General features: G+C 39.2%; 1 protein-coding gene across 4 annotated transcripts in view; it reads left to right on the top strand.

Annotated features, from left to right (window-relative positions):
- The window catches only part of GPATCH8 (G-patch domain containing 8), a 71,917-nt gene extending 50,999 nt beyond the window's left edge, over window positions 1–20,918 (top strand). For all 4 annotated transcript variants that reach the window (XM_006910131.3, XM_015588029.2, XM_025045583.1 and 1 more), the window contains 3 exons: window positions 850–993; window positions 13,364–13,494; window positions 16,012–20,918. In XM_006910131.3, coding sequence (XP_006910193.1) covers window positions 850–993; window positions 13,364–13,494; window positions 16,012–19,894 — 4,158 coding nt within the window. In that variant the 3' untranslated portion in view covers window positions 19,895–20,918. The remainder of the gene's footprint in view (window positions 1–849; window positions 994–13,363; window positions 13,495–16,011) is intronic.
- Window positions 20,919–21,139: the final 221 nt, after the last annotated feature.

The raw sequence follows: 21,139 nt of genomic DNA, 5'->3' as shown, positions 1-21,139 counted from the left end.
TTTTTGTTTTTTAATGTTTTATATTTGCTCACTTTTGTAATTTCATTTTCTATTTTAAACATTTTTATGGTTACTTTATATTCTATAACAAACTATTCTGAGTCTTGCATGTCTAAATCTATTGTTTATTTCCTGTGATTCTAGCTTGTGATAAATTTATTTCCTTTTGTGCGTGTACTAATCTTTGATCCTAACATATATTTTGTTAATCTAGGAAAATTTTTAGGGCCAAAATTTAGTATGTTTTCTAAGAGTATTTTTGATTCCTGTGCCAAGACCCAGAAATCCTGGGGTCTTTCCAGCCCAACTCCAGGTTCTTTTGCAAATTAGGTTAGGCTTGTCAAGTTTAGCTCCCCGCCTTACTTAAACCTCAAGCTCCAGGGTCACCCACATGTCCTAAGGAGGGCCCTTGCTTATCAGTTTCAGATCATAGGTAATTTTGTTTCTTCTGTTTTGTCATTTTTCTCCCATTGCCCTCTTAAGGATTTACTTATCCTTCTGTGCTTCCCGCAATGCAGTAAAAATTATGTTTTAAATATCTGGTTGGTTGGATTTTTTCAAGCCAGGGGTAGGGGTAAGGGATGCTACAATATCTAGTCCACCATACTGCCAAAAGGGAAAGTATAATTAAACTCTTTTGAACATTTGTTTATTTGAAGACAATTTTAGTCCAACCGCACACAAATTACTCCACCAAATTGCCACTTAAGTTTCATTTGGCTTTTACTGGTACCACTAAATTTTATGAGAAGTCCTTTTTTTCTCTGTTCAGGTAAGACTACTTCTTTACAACATTCACATAAAATTCTACCAAGTTCATTTTTTGTTTGTATTTTGTGGTTTTTACAGGATTATGTTGACAAAGAGAAGGCAATTGCCAAAGCGTTGGAAGATCTCAGAGCCAACTTTTACTGTGAACTCTGTGATAAGCAATATCAGAAACATCAGGAATTCGACAACCATATCAACTCTTATGATCATGCACACAAGCAGGTGAGGAATAGTTATTTGCTAACAAAGAAAAAGATACTTTATTTGTTGTTATAACTGTTGAATTTTATGAGTGAACCCAAAAAACTTGGTGACTCTGGTTTCGTGTGTTTGTCGATCTTTATCTGAGGTCATCTGATATACTTGATATTTTTCAGTGACAGAAGTCCTGACTTATATCACCTCCTTCCAAGATTTTATATAGAGTGAAGAATTGTGAGCTTTGTAAACCTTGCATAAAGTTTTTTATTTTGAGTGGTTTCTAGATTTGTGTTTGATTTGGTAATTTAACTGAGGATCACTGGGAGCTTTGTTTTTCTTTCTTCCTCTTTCTGAACATGTTACACCTTAAACTGTTATCCTAGACTGGTCATTTTATCTTCTGTAGAAAAGAATTCATATTTTATGGCTACCCTTTCCTATCAGTAAGTCATTTTGTTAGAAGGTAAATAAATCTTGAGAAGGAAAATAAAATTAGATGCTGTCTTAACTTTAACAAAAAACTCTGATGCTGCATGTTGAAGAGCTTGCTGAAAAATGAAGTATGCTTTCTTTGAAATCTTTTTATTTTATTGATTTAGAAAAGAAACTGCATAACTAGTTACTGGCATAAAGAAGCCTGCAGTAATTCCCCTGGGGGATTTTAGAAGGCAGAAATTAATCTTTAAATCTTTAGAACACTTCTGGCTTATTAAAGAATTTTGAGCCATTTGATCTTGTGTGACTTTAGCAGAACTTGTTAGGTCTTTGGGGATACATAATTGTGTTTGTTAAGTTCGTAGGATTTATGAATATTGCTGGAATGTTCTCTTAAGCTACACCTGTTGAACCAACTTTTTTTTTTTTTTAACCTTTGCTTCATCTTTCAACCAACCAAAAGATTTCAGAGCACAGGTAGAAGGCAGGCTTCAACTAAGCTTTACTTTTATTAGCACAGGGATAGTTTTTAAGCTTGTTGCGCAACCGTCTCTTCTACATTTTTAACCACACCTAATCTATTTTAAGAGCCTTCCACTGATAGAATAGTATTTAGGACAGCTTTTCAACTTTTTATGTACCTTGGACATTGTTTTAATCTATTGTTAGCTCTGCTTGATTTGAAGAAGAAATTGAGAGCATATATATGGACAAGATATCTGAGCAATTAACCTTACTTCTTGAAAGAATCATCTGTCAAGAAGAATGTAACAGTGAACAATACTTATTCAGTAACTTTTCCAACTTTTCAGTGTATATATAATTCAGATTTTTGGGTTGGACTATTCTTTTTTTTTTTTTTTTTTAATGAAATTAACAAAAACATTTAGCATCTAAATACACATCCACCTATTGGGGCTCTTTAGCATTTCTACAATTAAGTGTTGTGATTAGTTACTAAAAAGACTCCAGAGGAAACTCCAAAAGGACATTTAGAAAGGTTACATTTTTAGTTGATGAGACATCTCGAATAAAGTTTCAATTAGAAAAGAATAAACCAGGAGAAGTATAATTTGAATTTGAATAATGTATATTCTTGCTTTTTAAGGGGAAAATATCAAAACAAAACAGATTTACAAATTTAATATTGAACTAATAAAATTCACATTGACATCATTAATGTGATGTTTGTTAATGTTTTAGTGATGTCGCTTTCAACTTGAGAGTAGCAGAAATTATTACATCTCTGGTTCATTTGAATTTGACATTTTTTTTCTCCTGTGCACTTTGGTTTGACTCATTTCTCTTACTATTTTTCCTATTGCAGTGATTCTCCACCTGGGGAGAATTTGTCCCCCAGGAGATGCTTGGCAATGTTTGGAAACAGTTTTGATTATCACAACTATGGGGGATGGTGCTACTGGCATCTAGTGGGTGGAGGTCAAGGGTGCTACTTAATATACTACAATGCACAGGAAAGCTCCTTGCAACATGGAATTATCTGGCCCAAAATGTCAGGCAGTAGTGCTAAAGTTGAGAAACACTGTTTTATTGGGACTACTGAAAACTTTCAAATATATATGGTATTGTGATATCATTTGGCCTTTGCTTGATACAAACAATTCACTATTATTTTAACTCTCTAGTTATGTTGTAAACATTTTATAGAATGCTCACCTAGATGGTCCCAAATATTCATTTATTACCCTTTTTTAGATTATCAAAATGAAAATACAAAATTAAGGATTTCTTATAGAGAACTTATGGACTATTTCATCCATTAATATAGAATATATCTGTGATCCATGGTATGGGGAAAATCTTTAGCTGCTACGATTTCTGATAGCTTATTTTTTCACCTTGATCAAAAGCCCATCTAGGTATTAAAAAAAAAAAACAGATGTAGTATGAGTTTGTTATTTTGTTTGTTTTTGGTGGAGTGTTCTTTATTTTGTTGAAATATAGGCTTTTTCATCTTTTTACTGCTTTCAGTGCAAATGATAGAATCTTGAAACAGAATGCTATTAATATATAAACAAAAAATGCACAGTACTAAATTTTTTATAGTTCTACTCTTCCACTTATAATTTCTAAGGAGGCCTTAACTGATCGTGCTACAACACAGCTAAATAACCCCTAAGAGGACGTAGGTCTTAATTTTCATTCCTCTTTGATGGACATGAACTTACCATACAAATGGACCTACCATTTTCCAAATTTATGCTTTAAAATCATAAAGACACCCTGTCTTGTCTTCCAGGAAGGCACACAGGATTATTATGAATCTGAGATAATAGGTAAGTACATTCAACCCTATGTTAGTAATCCCCAGTTCGCATCTTCCATCAAATTTTCACCATTAAAATTTTCCAGAGAAATAATTTATTCCATTAGTGGTAGCTACTGGCATAGACAGGATTCTGAACATGCCCTTATCTTCATTAAACACAAATAATCTCTCAAAAAGGAGCTACGTGGTCACCTTCGTGGTTGGTTGTTTGGGGTGGGGGGGCTCTCAGTATTTCCTCAAGTTTTCTAAGCTATTTCATGAAGAAAGCCATTAAAACACAAATACACAGCTCTTTCTTCAAAGATGAAAAAGGCAATTAGACATTTTGGCTCTTGTAACAGCTTAACCCTTGCTTTAAAGTGATAATTTTAATACATTTTGACATCTTCAGGGGTATGCCTTGTAAAACTCAGTGCCTTATTTTAACATGTTTTTATTATTGCGATTTTGTTTTTCTTTCTTGGTGCCCTTCTACCGACTCAGGATTCTTCCAATCTTATTCTCTTTTATTAGTGCCACTGAGAGCCTCCTCACCAGCCTCTATTACATAAACCAGAGATCACAAATTGTCTGGCCTTTGTGGTGTTAGTTTTTTCCCCCTTTAATGTCAGTTGATTTCCAATTATTAAAAATGAGATTTTTATATAATTCAGGCTTTGGCTTATCTTGAAAATGTGAAATATCTGAGAACATTGGGCCTACATTTTAACATAACAGTTGACTAACACTGAGTAGTTGCTATCTCTTTAGAAAGGCATGCATGCACTCACTCCAATTAGCTGTGGTTTCCACTTCATCTTCTCTTATATCAACCTATGTGACTCATTATATTACCTGCCGAACTCCTCCAAACAAATAATTGAGTTTGTGACCCAAGCTTATACCTTTCCTTCCTCTCAGCACAGGCTCCCACAGGTTCCGACACTGGGGAAGTAGCACATTGAAAAGCTGCCATAGCGTTGGATCTAACTTCCTTGCAATTTCAAAACCATCTGTGTTAGTTTGATCTAATTCTCAAAATCCGATACTGTAAAGCAGCTTTGAGAAATTCTTTTAACTTGTAGAAAGAATCGATATCTAGGTCAAAGGAAAGAATGCTTTCAGCCTGCCTCTTCTTTCTGCTAAAATAGCTTCAGTTTGAAAACACCTGTACTTTCTTACATTTTTTGAAAAGACTGAAGTCTCATTAATACCAGGGTCAGTTTCACCTGTAAAAGTAGCGATTTCCTGAGTTTTATGTAGCTGTACTAATAAAACAGATTAAACCTGTAGCAGCCATCAGTAACTTCCCTACTTTAAATTGTTCAGAATAGAATCTGTTAACTGCCTGATTTAGTTAACTTCGAACTGTTACAGTTGCTTTTTGATAGGGTTTCTTATTTTTAGTTGACTATTTCAGTACCCAGTAATGTACATTACCAGGGAGCAGAAATTTTAGAGTTTTTCTCATTACCCCAAAATGAAGTAAGTTCTGAATTTAAATATTTCCTAAGAAATTCCATGGTGATGGAAGGAATGATCACTTACAGATTTCATTCACATTTGGAGTGGTCACTTTCCATTTGCAGTTTCACTGTTTACTGGTTGGGTTTTTGCCTCTCAAGATATTTTATAACATTTGATCCTCTGTATGCTTGGCATATATGGCATCAGGACAATAAGTACATCAAAACCAATTGGACCTCTGGCAAGCCACTGCATATTTGAAGAAATGCAGACTGAGTTCCTTTTCCAGTGCTACTTTGATATTCAGTGGGGGGAAAACACAGAAGTAAATAAAAAAGGCAAGGTAAAAGAAGATAATTCTAAAGCTAAAATAAAAATGACCTTTCTAAGAAGCGAAACCACTAAGATCAGATACCGATGAAGATATTCCATAGATACTCTGTATTTTGGGTCTTTGTAGAATATTTATCTTTAGAAAATCATAAAGATGTGAAATAGGTTAGGAAAATCATAAAGTTCTTAATGAATCCCCAAGCTTCATAAATGTTAACTTAAACAGCATAATTCACCCCTGAAGAGATTATGCTTTGAAAATCAAAGCAGTTGTGAAGAGAGAAATACATCTCAAAACTTGAGAATATTGTAGTTTTATTTTAATAACCTGTAGCAGAGAGATGAAAGTTTTAGCTTTGGTGATTCTTGGTACCACTATGGATACCATTTTCTTTGGGACTATTTTGCTTAATAAGAGAATTGACAACCTTTGGCCAATCTTCAAAAAACAGCATGCTTTGAGGCTTTTCACCTATTAAATCTTACATACTCACCACCTCTGCTTTTTTTGGGAATAGACTTATGCTCAGCTATCAAAACACCCAGTTAATCTTGGAAAACACCGTGTTTGTTTAAGGAAGCTGTCTGCTGTTGTGAGCAGGGGTGACCCTAAACAGACCTTTTGAGAGCTACGGTTTCTGGTAAACCCTGTATTCTCTTACTGTGTATTTCTGACTTTGTTCTTCATCTTGGCAAACAATCCAACTTTGAATTAAAATGATTTTACCTTATTTAGGTTCTGCAGTTTTCACCCTGTTTTCTGCCCCCCGTACAATAAGTCCTCACTTAACATCATCAGTAGGTTCTTGGAAACTGCAACTTTAAGCAAAACGACTTATAACAAAACCAATTTTACCATAGGCTAATTGATATAAACAAGTTAAGTTCCTATGGCATATAGGATGTTCACAGAAACATCACCAAACTTCTAAATAAAGACCCAAAATACTTATAATGTTAAACACTGAAGTAATTGTGAGCTATACATTTAAGAAAGATTAATAAAAACAAGTAAGATAATTACTTTCCAACCTGCTGATTTTCAGTTCAGTTCTGTCCTGGTAGCTCAGGGAGCCAGGCTGGACCCCACCTGGACAGGACACCCTTCTATCACAGGGCTCACCCATACCCATACTCACTCTATCTGGTACAATTTAGACATGCCTATTTGCCTCATGTGCACATCTTTGAGATGTGGGAGAAAACCCACACAGACATGAGGAAAACATGTAAACTCCACACAAGACAGTGGCCCCTGCTGGGAATTGATTTCTTTTTTCCCTCATCAACATTATAAGGAAACAATGTTATTCGAGGACCTGCTGTCTCTTATATTCATCACAGTGATGTACTGTGGTGGAGATCCTAGTAGGAGGCTGTATATTCTATTGTAACTTGAAAAATTAAAGCAACTTAAGGAATAATGAATGATGTTTGTGAGTGACAGTGCTGAAAAAAGAGCTCAGCTGGGATGCTGCTGTTCCATTTTGCTTTGGGCCCAAGCAGTTCTTTTGAATTATGCTCCTTCAAATTTTACATAGAGGGCAAATCTTTACCTCCAAACGTGACCTGGAGGTCTATGTAGATATACTTAAGACTTGTTATCCGCTAAACCACAATGGCATATCATTTTATATCCACTAGGATAGCTAAAATTAAAAAGACACGTTAACAGATGTTGGAGAGGACAAGGAAAAATTAGAACTCTACTGCATTGCTAATGGGGTTGTAAAATGGTATAGCCCCTCTGGAAAACAGTTTGGCATTTTCTCAAAATGTTAATAGAGTTACCATATGACCAGTATATACCAAATAGAAATGAAAATACATGTTCACACCAAAACTTGTACAAGATTGTTTGTAGCTGCATTATTCATAATAGCCAAAAAGGGGGGGGGACAAATATTCATCAACTGAGGAATGAATAAACGTAGTATATCCCTGCAGTGGAATATTATTTGGCAATAAAAAGGAATGGCTTACTGATATGCCACATACAAACCTTGAAAATAAGGTAAGTGAAAGAAGCCAGTCACAAAAGACCCCCATATTACATGATTTTATTTATATGAAAAATCTAGAATAAGCAGATCTATAAGTTAGGCTTCCAGGGACTGGGTGGAAGGAGGAAATGGGGAGTGACTGCTAATGGGTATGGAGTTTCTTTTGAAGGTGATGGAAATGTTCTAAAATTAGATAGTTGTTAATAGTTGTACAACTCTGAGAAAGTACTAAGCCTACTAAATTTTATACTCTAAATGGGTGAATTTTATGGTATGTGAATTATATTTCAGTAAAATTATTTTTAAAACCATGATGCAGCTTAAATATTGGTGGTGGTGATGGTTTGTGTGTGTGTGTGTGTGTGTGTGTGTGTGTGTGTGTGTGTGTGTGTGTGAGAGAGAGAGAGAGAGAGAGAGAGAGAATTTTAAAGCAGGCACACCTGATACTATTAAAGACGATACCATACTTTTAAGACTTTTTGCTAAATTTTTGAACATAACAAAGCAAATATTGCAGTGATTTTATGGCATTAATTTGACATTCACTAAATGATATTAATAGTCATTACCTTGCAAAATAATTGGGCATAAAAGGTAAGTTGTCATAAATGACTAATAGTACTACTCTTACCAAAAAGAATGTATGCTTCTCTTTTTCTGTGACTTTTTTCAGTATCTATAATCAGCATTAATGTTTAGTTTTGTTACCAAACATTTGTTTTTTCTCTTACTGAATACAATTCATTTTTATCATTTACTGATGATATGCATGTGCTAAAAGAAAGAATTTACATCTAACATCCAGTAACTTGGACTTCCTTAATCATTCAACTATAATCTTCCTTTCCTAAGTACTTTAATGCTGAGACTTCTGTGTTCTCTCCCAGTCTTTTCCCTCCCACATCACATGGTGATGTCCTGGATGGTCTCACACAGAAGCATCAGACACTGAGCCTTGAATCAGAGTAACTTGGCCACATAACAACTACAGTATGATTACTCCAGTTTGGGAAAGGAGATCCACATTAATGTTATGTCGTGAGAGAGAGGCAGGAAATAGAGAGAGGAGGCGGCGGACTTTAGTTGTGCAGGATTGTTGACATAGAGGAAGGGAATGGACATAGAGAAAGAGAGTGGTTGAGGTTCAGAAATGGCGAGATTATGCTTAGCCAGAAAGAGAGATTGGGGTTCATACAACCACCACTTCTTTACTCCTCTTTCTCATCTCTGTTCATAACCAACAGATAATACAAAAAGTATGTGTGTTTCCTCTCCCAACAACTCATTTTAAAACTGAAACCAGTTTGATAAATGTTTATTGAGCATCTCTTTGGTGCTATAGACAGTGGTGTGTGTTTTGCACGGTTACAAAGGAAAATTAAGCCTCACTTTCTGTTCTGGGAGAGTGGGGTTGCTATCTGGTGAGTGAAAACCATAGAGAATCTTTTTGACCCTAAAGAGACATAATCAGGTTTTCTCTTTAGAATTAGCATATATTAGAACATGGGATTTTTAGTGGCATAGGAAATACTCTCTGCCTACTTTCCGATGCCTGAAATTTTTTTCACATTGGAGAACAGTGGTTTTTATTCTTTAAATTGAGAATAGATTTAAAGTACTTGAGAAAGGTAATCAGATTTATTATTAGTATACTCAACAAATATAAGCGTCTAGCATCAGAATTTGTTTTGTTGGAAAAGAAAAGAGTAGCACCAAAAGATAAAAAATATTTGATTACACCCTTATTGTCTCGTTGTTAGAGAAAAGTGTATAGAAGTATCTTTGTCTCAGTCCTTCCCAGCTGAAACACAGTGCCACTCCGTGCTATTGACACTCCATATTATTGATGATGTGGGCAAATTTATCACCAACATTAAAAACATGGTGAAATATATTAGATTCTCATTTCCCTGATTTAATTTGTCTACAGTTGGGCAGTGGAGCAGGAATTTGTTTCTAGAGTAGACATTTTTCTGCCCACACAGTACTATTTAGCTGTATTTTAAGGACTGAAAAGTCATTTATATTTGAAGTGGTCTTTACCCCAAGAGCCATAGTTATGTGGATGGATATTTAAAACACTGAATGATTTGTTAAGGTCTTCCCACTGTCTTTTGAGAACTTTAATGAAAACCCCAGCTACCATGTGATTCAGAATCAGTGAGAAATGTTCCTTTTCCTGTGTTCTGTACCACAAATGTGTACTTTTTTGGAAACATGCTATTGGTTTTTCAGGAAAACAGATTCTTCAAACCTTTTCATTTAAATGAGATTCAGTCTCTTTTTTCTGAATCAAATATTTGATTCAGAAATAACACAGCTAAAGATGTGTTATTTGGCTTCACTTTTTATTAATGAGCATTAATAGTTCAATAAACAAATGTATTAGCTCTTCGAAAGGATACTTTATAATTTTCAGAAATAAGGACATAGTGGCTTTGGAATCAGCTTAAATGATTAATTATATTCATTCAGATTAGTCTCTGTCCCACTTTGGAGTCTAACTTGAATTTTTGTGTATGGTATGGAATTTGCTCAGCCTTTGAAAAGAGTTTTGGATAGATGGCACATCTATAATTTTGATCTCCTTAAATGAGCTCTGTCTCTAATAGTCAGGTATGTTGCTTGTCAAGTCTCACCTTGAAGAAGTTATCTAAAGTTGTGTTTTTCTTTAGAATTTAAGAGGAAAGTGAAAGTACAGGTCACAGAGAATTTTATATGGCCAGGCTTGGTAGCCTTTTGGAATAAAATAGGCAACTTTGGAAATCTTGACTCTGAATTAGAGCCTTAGACCTTTATAAAAATTACTTTTTAGATAGGAAGTAGAGAAGTTTCTGGTCAGTACCTTTTTTGGCATTTGGCCCAATTCTGTTCAAAAATAAGGGACTTAAATTTTTAGACTAATTCTCTAAAGAAAGAGACTTCCTCACTGTATGAGAGTGATAGCTAGGAAAACCATGTTATATAACTTAAATACATCCCTAGTAGAGATATGAAAATGTTTCATATCAAACTTCTACAAATGGTAAAAAAAATTCACTTGAAGAAAAGTCAATGTTTAAGTCAAATTATTCGACCATTTATACTTTTTGTAGACTTAGTATTGCTCCATTCACAGCAGGGTTGTTTATAAAGATAAACCTAGTCCTTGGCCCAATAAAAGGGGAGAGACAGTATTGAACAGTTTTGACATATTAGTGCTTTAAATTGATTTGACACTTAATCTCATAAATCTATTGCTAGATAACCCAGTTTTTATAATGAGGGAACTAGAGCTTAGAGAGATGAAACCACCTTGCTTAATGGATTTGAACCTACGTCTTTCTGACTCTGAAACTTTATATATACTGCCTTTCTGAAAGACAGGAATAAGTATAGTCAGAGCAAGATATGATGGGTGCCAAATGAGTGCTATGACAAAATGCTAATAAGACAATTCCAAAAGAAGAAAAATCCGATCTTCCTATGAGAGATTAGTAGAGATTTGTAAGAGGAATTTAGTTTGATGTTGCGTAGAAAGGAGAGATTTGGAGTTAGGAATACATTTTTATATCAGAATGTCCTTATCTGAAAGAGACCTCAAATGTACATTTTCGGTTCGAAGCAGTTGTCAAGCCCTGTATCTGAGGTTTGGATTAGAATTCTGTGGTTTCCAATTCTACTTCTGAGACCCCAGACTTGACTATGAAGTTTGCTGTGACTGTTTGGTTCACCGTATCTAGTATCAGAATAGCTTTGCTTGGAAGGGACTGCAATTTGGATTTGTTTTATAGACATCTCATTTTCTTCCGTCCCCACTTCCAATTATGTTGTGATAGGAACTTAAGATAGGGTACAATGTGGACACAATCCTTCAACTTCAGGATTGTACCAGGTGGCTGCTGAACAATTGGAAAGCCTAAACTCTGACTTATTCTCAAGGCTCCAGACTTTAATAAAGTGCATATTATTTTGTATAATGTCCATTAATTTGGGAAATAATTCATAAAAGTGATGAAATATTTGTAAGAAGGAAGGAAATAACTAGGCACAGGGAGATTTTTCAGGCTTATGGGATTGCTAGAGAAAAGACAGCAGATATGAAAAACATTCTATTTAAATTTAGATGGCATATTAAGTGTTCAGGGGCAGGGGGAAAAAAACTAGGTTTGTGGCCTACAGTAATCTTATAATAGTCCTGACAGGTTCTTTCTCTCTGCCCCATTCTCTTCAGAAGGAGGAAATTGGAATTCATATTTACTTAAAATAGTTGATCCTCCATCTTGAAGTGGTTTTTATTATAAAAATTGTAATTCTGGGCAGCCAACCTCAGTAAAACAATTTTGCCAGCTGGCAAAATAAAGGTAAATGAAAATAAGACTAACTACTTTTAGACAATAGTGTTCTGTCTTTCCTAAAGTTCTATAACCATTTTTCCTGGAAAAATGCATTAGTTCCATTTATTGAGGAGGGATTATTACTGTGTCAGTCTGTGTGTATGTACACATATATGTGTTGTAGAGGTGCTTCCCTTCTCCCCAACCCTTTTAGAGTTGATCGCTTTGTCCCTGACTGTTCAGTATAATAGTTTGCAGATACACTAAGAGAGCTCGTGTAGTAATGCTTGCTTTATTTTTTTTTCTCTTCCACTCTTGTTTTATTTTTTACTTTTTTTTCTTTGTGATGTGACATTTTCAGCTGATGTATTGAAAGCAAATCCTTCTAATTTGGGAGCCCAGATCACAAGAGTGAGTTTTTCTACTAGTGTATTTAGCTGTATACCTTTTTTTTGTGTGTGTCTTTCCACCCTTTTCCCTTCCCAATTCAAAAATATTCAAAACACATTTCATAAATATTAGATAAGCAAATTCCTGTGTCTGTTGAACTTCATGCCTTTCCACAAAGCAATGTCCACTTTATATTGGGTCAAATTCTTTTTCCCAATGCTGTTGTAAAAGCATAGGCTAATGTATGTGTTTTGTTTTGGTTTGTTTTTTATATTATCTAGTGTGTTGAAAATAATTGTAGTTCTGTCTTCATTGCAGATATGTCTGGACTCTGTCACTCTGTCACCAGTGTTTCATAGCACTGTTCTTTTTTGGTTATTGTTCTTTTGTTTTAAGGAAAATTATATAGTAACTGCTGAGAATAAAAGACCCATTCTTTTATCAGGATTTTAAGTAATAAATCCTTGACTTATCTCTATTCTCCTTCTTCATCTCGTGGATGTTCATCTCAGGGCCATGAAGCAATGAAAAGCTACATATGTTACTCTATAATTTCAGCAGACTGACCAGGAAAAAAGAGGTCAGACTGGTGAGCTCTGAACATGCTAGCATTGGAAGACGGTTTGTTTGATAGTTACAGGAAAACTGTTCGTGCTGAAAAGAAATAATAGCACCTTTTTATGGTGAAATAAAAGTATGCTTTCTATTTGTTCTGACTCAAAATAACCTCCCCATGTAAGCTGTACATTGCTTTTTAAGATCTTACACCTGGGTAATTTTCTGTACTAGCTTAACCCCTTTCTGTTCTCTTTGGCTTGTGTTATTACAGTTTATCTCATGTTCTGTTTGTCTAGTTTTGCATCCTGGAGGAGCGGATGATTAAATAGTCCCTTTTCTTTCCTCCTAGTGTTCTAAAATTTGCTCGTTGTTTCTGACATCATTTAAGTTTACCCAGTATAGCAAATGGTATGCCATCCTAATTAGAAATACAGATACTAAAGGTGTTTTACCCAAAGTAAGCAGCCATTGTGTTTTCAGTTATCATAAGAGAGTATAACAGTGTATTCTACACTAGCACTATAACCATTGATTGAGGATAAATTTTAAAGGCCTTGCTTTCATGATCCCCAAGTTATTCTAAATCACCCACCCTCTGTTCCTTTCTTTTGTTACCTCAGAGATTGAAAGATCTCAAGCAGAGAGAGTTTGCCCGAAATGTTTCTTCAAGATCCCGCAAGGATGAGAAGAAACAGGAAAAAGCCCTTCGACGGCTCCATGAGTTGGCAGAGCAAAGAAAACAAGCCGAATGGTAAGGATATTTTCTGTAAGTAGGTTTTACAGATAATTATAATCCTTAAGATTTAAGAGTATAATTTGAGATTTAAATTGAGATTTGAGAATTATAATCCTTAAATTTTTTCCACCTCTTGAATTCCCGCCCCGCCCCGCCCCCCCCCACACACACACTTCCACCCTTGACCTATGGATGTTGCCGTTTCTCCTTAAGAACTGGATCTCTGAAGGCAGGGGCGTCTTCTCTCACACGCTTGTGGCGTGCACCTGGGGCTTGGCACACCCGGGGGACCTAGTACGCCTGGGGTATGGTCCGTGGCTCCACCTGGGGTGCGAACCCAGGACCTTCTGTGTGTAAAGCAGACGTGCTAACCACTACACTATGGAGCCACCCCAATCCTTAAATTTTTAATAGATCTTTCTTTCAACCTAAAAGCAAATCTACACTTAGAGTCTAATATACTGATTAAGAATATGCTCTTCTGAGGCCATATACTACAGTCTACGAGACCGTAAATTATCTAAGCTCTGCCCCAATTTTCTTATCTGTAAGATAGAGATGATAATAACAATCTACTTATAGTTACTGTGAGGAATAATTAAGTTATTACATCAAAAGTGCTTGTAATAGTGCCTAGCACATAGAAGATGCTCAATAAATTACACAGCTATTATTACTGTTTCCATTCTCCAACATTCTTTTGTAGAAAAGCACATATATTACAACATTGTTTTATAATCAAAAAGCAGTGGAGCACAGATTCGAGTGTTATAATTGCCTTTTAAGTACTATACAGCTAGTACTAAGCACTCTAAAACCTAGGGAGTTCTAAGTTTCCTGCCTTCTTGAGTGTTCCTTCATGGTTCTTGGTGATTGATTAATAATTTGGGGCTGGTACTTTCCCTTAGATGGAAAGTACCTAGGGCTGAATTTCCAAGCAATCAGACTCTGGGGACCTCATCTTTAAGCATCTGAGGGTTTATGAGGTATATGCCCCAATCGGAAGGACTAGGCCCCCATGTTTGTTTTTAATGACTGGCCAAGACCAAAGGAAGGACCTGGTTACAGTAAAAAGAGAAACTTGTTGTGGAACATACTAGGTTTATTTTTGTCTCTGGATCTATTTTTACTTATTTTCTTGTGTTTTAGAGGGAGAAGAAGGGAGAGAACACATGTAGTGTAATTCTTGAAACAGAATTAACCTATAAACTCTGATGTTGAGTTAAACTGCTTATAGATTCCTTCTTTGGCAGCTCTTTATGTAGTAAATACATTCCTCTTGGGCATGTTTCAAGGGTACGTCCTTAAAATGTATACCAGACGACTTTCTAGTTCTAGGCCTATTGTAATACATGTTTTTCTTCAGAGGTGACTTTTAGTTCTCAGTTTTATAAACACCTAAAAGATGACCAAATAATCTCTTGAGAGAAGGAAAGGTTTTGATTCATCATCAGGTATTTCATTGTCCTAGGCGTAATTCATGACCCCTTAGTAAATATTATTGAAGTAACATGGCAAAGACTAAGCAAAAGATCAAAATCAGTCCCCTTTTTATTCAGGTCAAGGATTTCTTTGCTGTGTGGTAGGTTTTGTGACACAGTGTATCTCTTCCTATCAATATCTGTTGGGTTGCCATCTTCCAATAGCAACAATTCAGATAGCACAGGGATACCACATTATCCAAATATATTTGGTCCCTGAGTTTAGGACAGCTGGTATCTATAGTTCAGATAATGAGGACCTCATCCAAATAGATGTGTAATTCTCTTCAGTTCTTCACTTTGGCTTGAGAGATACTTTTATAAAAAGTATCCACACACTGTAATAGTTTCAGACATAACAGAAGTTTTAAACACTGGCTTTGAGGCTCCTCAGTGTCCCTGCTTTCAAAGCTGAGAAGGTCCTTGGTAGTATCATTGTATGGAAAGCCCAGAAAATATCTCAAAACCAAAGCAAATGCTTGGTCGTGGTGCCCAGGAGCTAGGCACAGACTCTTAGTTTCTAAAATAAACATACTAACCACAGACTGCCATAAAATAGCACTGTTGAGGTTTCTGACTATTTTTAACTCAGAGAATATGCATCTTTTTAAAAAATGAAATTTGAAAGCACAAAAGGAGTTAAGGGTTTTTTTAACGGAGTGCAGTACAAACTTTGCGAGTAGATTCCGCCATACATTTGATACCATGCTGATGAGTAGACTGATACAATAAGAAATGAGAATGGATACAGGACAGGTAGACCATACCAGATAGTAATGATAAAATAATTGAAATTTAGACACAGTAGGAAGAAACAGCAGTAACTGTCTAGTTTTGGAAGTGTAGCCTGGTGGATTAACAGTATGAGACTTTCCCTCACTGAGGGAGTTCTCTTCCTTAGCACAAGGCTAGGGATGACCACCACTCAGTGTCTTTCAAACCTACCTGTTAAAGGATGGTAGGACATTAGGTAAGTATTTTATAAGAAGTATGGAATATATCCCTAAACCTGTTTTTTGTTTTGTTTTTCACTTTCAAAACCATTGTGTAGTGCACCTGGAAGTGGTCCTATGTTCAGACCAACCACAGTGGCTGTAGATGAAGAAGGTGGAGACGATGATAAAGACGAATCAGCTACAAATAGTGGCACAAGTGCTGGTGCCACTTGTGGTCTGGGATCTGAATTCTCCACAGATAAAGGAGGCCCTTTCACTGCAGTACAAATCACTAATACCACTGGACTGGCACAGGCTCCTGGGTTAGTCTCCCAAGGCGTCAGCTTTGGCATTAAGAATAATCTGGGGACCCCATTGCAAAAATTGGGAGTATCATTTTCCTTTGCCAAGAAGGCTCCTGTCAAACTTGAATCAATAGCCTCAGTTTTCAAGGACCATGCAGAGGAAGGAACCTCTGAAGATGGAACAAAAGCTGATGAGAAGGGATCTGACCAAGGACTTCAGAAGGTGGGAGACTCTGACGGTAGCAGTAATCTCGATGGTAAAAAAGAAGATGAAGACCCTCAGGATGGAGGGTCCCTTGCCTCAACATTATCTAAGTTAAAAAGAATGAAACGAGAAGAAGGAACTGGGGCTACAGAGCCAGAGTATTATCATTACATCCCCCCAGCACACTGCAAAGTGAAACCTAATTTTCCCTTCCTACTCTTCATGAGAGCCAGTGAACAAATGGAAGGTGATAATAGTGCACACCCAAAGAATGCCCTAGAGAGCAAAAAAAGCAGTTCTCCTAAGCCTAAAGCCTGCTTCAGGGTGACAGCAAGCCAAGGAGCAGAAAAGGCAGTCAGTGAGGTCTCCGAGCAGCAGACAGAGACCAGTGTGGCTGAGCCCTCAGAGCCTGGAAGCAAAGCTGAAACGAAGCCCTCAGGAGGGGATGTAAGTGAGCAGAGCTTAGAGAATCAGAATGAGAAGCCTTCAGAGATCCAAATATGTGAGTCTAACCCTTCTAAAGAAACCTCTCAAACCACCCCAGCAGGGAAAGAAAGCCAGGAGGGACCCAAACATCCTACTGGTCCCTTCTTTCCGGTTTTGAGCAAAGATGAAAGCACTGCCCTCCAGTGGCCATCAGAACTATTAATTTTCACCAAGGCAGAACCCTCCATTTCATACAGTTGTAACCCTTTATACTTTGACTTTAAACTTTCAAGGAACAAAGATGCCAGAGCTAAAGGGACAGAAAAACCAAAGGACATAGGAGGCTCCTCAAAGGACCACCTCCAAGGCCTTGATCCTGGTGAGCCACGTAAAAGCAAAGGAGAGAACGTAGAACATTCCTCAGGAGGCAGAGTGGATGTATCTGCTTCGGGGTCCGTCTATAGCAGCCTGAACAAGCAGGAGCCTGGGGGCAGCCATGGGTCAGAGACAGAAGACACAGGGAGAAGCCTTCCTAGCAAGAAAGAACGATCTGGGAAGTCCCACCGACACAAAAAGAAAAAGAAGCACAAAAAATCCAGCAAACACAAGCGGAAACACAAGGCTGACCCAGAGGAGAAGAGCTCTAAAGTAGAGTCTGGGGAAAAGTCTAAGAAGCGCAAAAAACGAAAACGAAAGAAGAATAAGTCATCAGCCCCAGCAGATTCTGAACGGGGACCCAAACCAGAACCCCCTGGGAGTGGTAGCCCTGCACCACCAAGAAGACGGCGGCGAGCTCAAGATGATTCCCAGCGGAGAGCCCTCCCAGCTGAGGAAGGGAGCAGTGGCAAGAAGGATGAAGGTGGAGGTGGTGGCAGCTCCCAAGATCATGGTGGGAGGAAACACAAAGGCGAACCTCCAGCTTCATCCTGCCAGCGAAGAGCTAGCACCAAACGGAACAGCCGGTCCAGCCATCGGAGTCAACCCAGTAGTGGAGATGAGGATAGTGATGATGTTTCATCACATCGGCTGCACCAGAAGTCTCCTTCCCAGTACAGCGAGGAGGAGGAGGAAGAGGAGGAGGACTCGGGCAGTGAGCATTCCCATAGCCGATCACGGTCCGGCCGGCGCCATTCCTCACATCGTTCCTCCAGACGTTCTTACTCAAGTAGCTCAGATGCTTCTTCAGACCAGAGCTGCTATAGTAGACAGCGCAGTTACTCTGATGACAGCTATAGTGACTATAGTGACCGATCACGAAGGCACTCCAAGCGCTCCCATGACACCGATGACTCAGACTACGCCAGCTCCAAGCACCGGTCCAAACGACACAAATATTCATCTTCCGATGACGACTACAGCCTCAGTTGCAGCCAGTCCCGAAGCCGGTCTCGGAGTCATACCAGAGAGCGCTCAAGATCCCGGGGCCGCAGCCGCAGCAGTAGTTGTAGTCGCAGCCGGAGCAAGCGGAGAAGCCGCAGCACCACAGCCCACAGCTGGCAGCGGAGCCGGAGCTATAGCCGGGACCGCAGCCGCAGCACCAGAAGCCCTTCCCAGAGATCAGGCTCCAGGAAGGGGTCATGGGGTCACGAGAGCCCTGAGGAGAGGCGTTCTGGTCGTCGAGACTTCATTCGCTCTAAAATCTACCGCTCCCAGTCTCCCCACTATTTCCGATCAGGCCGGGGAGAAGGTCCTGGGAAGAAAGAAGATGGCAGAGGAGACGATGGGAAAGGGACAGGCCCACCTTCCCAGAACAGCAACGTTGGCACAGGAAGGGGGTCAGAAGGTGACTGCAGCCCTGAAGACAAGAACTCCCTCACTGCCAAACTACTGCTGGAGAAGATCCAGTCAAAGAAAGTGGAGAGGAAACTTAGTATGAGTGAGGAGGTGCTGGCCACCCCTAATAAAGCTGGGCTCAAACTTAAGGACCCCCCACAAGGTTATTTCGGGCCCAAGCTTCCCCCCTCTCTTGGCAATAAGCCTGTCCTTCCACTGATAGGGAAGCTCCCAGCTACCCGAAAGCCCAACACCAAGAAATGTGAAGAGTCTGGCTTAGAAAGGGGAGAAGAGCAAGAGCAGTCAGAGACAGAAGAAGGGCCTCCAGGGAATAATGATGCCCTATTTGGACATCAGTATCCCTCAGAGGAAACAGCTGGCCCTTTATCAGACACACCCCCAGAAGAGCCAAAGCCCGAAGAAACTACTGCTGATCACCCTGTGGCTCCACTAGGCACCCCAGTACACTCAGATTGTTATCCTGGGGACCCAGCCATCTCCCATAACTACCTCCCTGACCCCAGTGATGGGGACACCCTAGAGTCTTTGGGTAGTGGTAGTCAGCCAGGCCCTGTGGAATCCAGCTTGCTGCCTATAGTGCCAGACCTTGAGCACTTCTCCAGTTATGCACCTCCCAGTGGGGAGCCTAGTATTGAGTCAGCTGATGGGGCCGAGGATGCTTCCCTGGCCCCGCTGGAGAGCCAGCCCATCACCTTCACCCCTGAGGAGATGGAGAAGTATAGCAAGCTCCAGCAGGCTGCGCAGCAACACATCCAGCAGCAGCTGCTGGCTAAGCAAGTAAAGGCTTTTCCAGCCTCAGCTGCCCTGGCCCCAGCCACACCAGCCCTGCAGCCCATCCACATTCAGCAGCCGGCCACAGCCTCTGCCACCTCCATCACAACTGTTCAGCATGCCATCCTACAGCATCATGCTGCAGCAGCTGCTGCTGCCATTGGCATTCACCCCCACCCTCATCCCCAGCCACTTGCCCAAGTACATCATATTCCCCAGCCCCACCTGACCCCCATTTCTTTGTCCCACCTCACTCACTCAATCATCCCTGGCCACCCTGCCACCTTTCTCGCTAGCCATCCCATCCATATCATTCCTGCCTCGGCCATTCATCCTGGGCCCTTCACCTTCCACCCTGTCCCACATGCTGCCCTCTACCCTACCCTACTTGCCCCACGGCCTGCTGCAGCAGCTGCCACAGCCCTCCACCTTCACCCACTACTTCACCCCATCTTCTCAGGTCAGGACCTGCAGCACCCCCCCAGCCATGGTACATGAGCTGGGGTATGGGAGCCTGGGTGGGGCCAGGGAAGATGACCCATAAGTCTTCCCTTGGAGGTGTTGAGCCATTAATACCAGCAAGTAGAAGCTGGGATGGGCAGTGTCTGACAGCCAAAGAATTGAGTTTTGGCTTGCAGGGGTGATTTTAGATTTGAAGTTTGCTCTGGATTCACTATCAGGGATTTTTTCCCCCTTTTTCCTCCTGTATTTCTAAGCTAGGGAACACCAGTAAGTGCTACCCACCCCTCTGCGGCAACATCTCCAAACTGTCAAATTTAGATACTCCCCACCTCCCTCTACTTTTTAACCTCTGCTCTTCCCCTTCTATAAATTTTAAAACATTTTCCTCCTCTCTGGCTGGTGGGTTGCCCATCTGGTCCTGCCTTCCCTGAATCTCAGACCATCCCTTGGTGACCTTATATTATCCCGGTTGAGGTGGAAAAGGGAGTCTGACCTAGATTCAGATGCTACTCAGGCTGTTATTCAATCCACTTCCCAAGCAGAGCCACATGTTTGGCGCTGCTGTCCTTGTGTCCCTCATCGCAAAAGAGACATCTTCACATCCCAGAAAAGAAGATCTTATCATGATTAGAAGCTATGCGGCACATAGAGTCGCACATGTGCTTCCCCAGAGAGGAGCTTGTATGTCTGAAGGGTGTATTTTCTTCTGTCATGTTGATGTTTCCTTCTTAATTTATAGGATTTTTTTAATGTAAAAAAATTGCACTGAACTCTAAACATAAATGCTGCTTTTTGTAGCTCATATAAAAAAGATTCCATGTTTGTAGTATACTGCAATAATATTTTTTACATCCAGCTCTTTAAGTGATCCTTGTTCTGGTGGCTTTGTGTAAATATGTTTGCCCTAGTTGAATTAAGAAACTAAAGGTTATAAAATGAAAACAAAACAAAAAAAAAATAAAGTATTTGTTTTCTGCTAGATGCAAAAATGACTAAGCATGTATATTTTATCAAGCTCATGTATTTTTTGAAGTTATGAACTATAAAAATGTTAAAAGAACATTGTTTAACATTTTTGCTGGGACAAAATGTTCAGTAATTTCCAGTAAGTGGCGCCCCCAGCACTGGGATTTTTGAACTAATGGCCAGCAGTCAGCTGGAGGTGTCCGAGGGATGCTCAGTTATGACAGTCTCCCTCGTGTGCTTTGCCGTTTCATGCAGAGAAACAGGTGGACCCCGCAGAGGAGGGAGATTCAAGAGCTGCTCCGAAAGCAGTGCGGT

The sequence above is a fragment of the Pteropus alecto genome, unplaced genomic scaffold (genome assembly GCF_000325575.1).
Source record: "Pteropus alecto unplaced genomic scaffold, ASM32557v1 scaffold313, whole genome shotgun sequence".
Taxonomy (NCBI): domain Eukaryota; kingdom Metazoa; phylum Chordata; class Mammalia; order Chiroptera; family Pteropodidae; genus Pteropus; species Pteropus alecto.
This window is presented reverse-complemented; position numbering and strand designations above follow the sequence as displayed.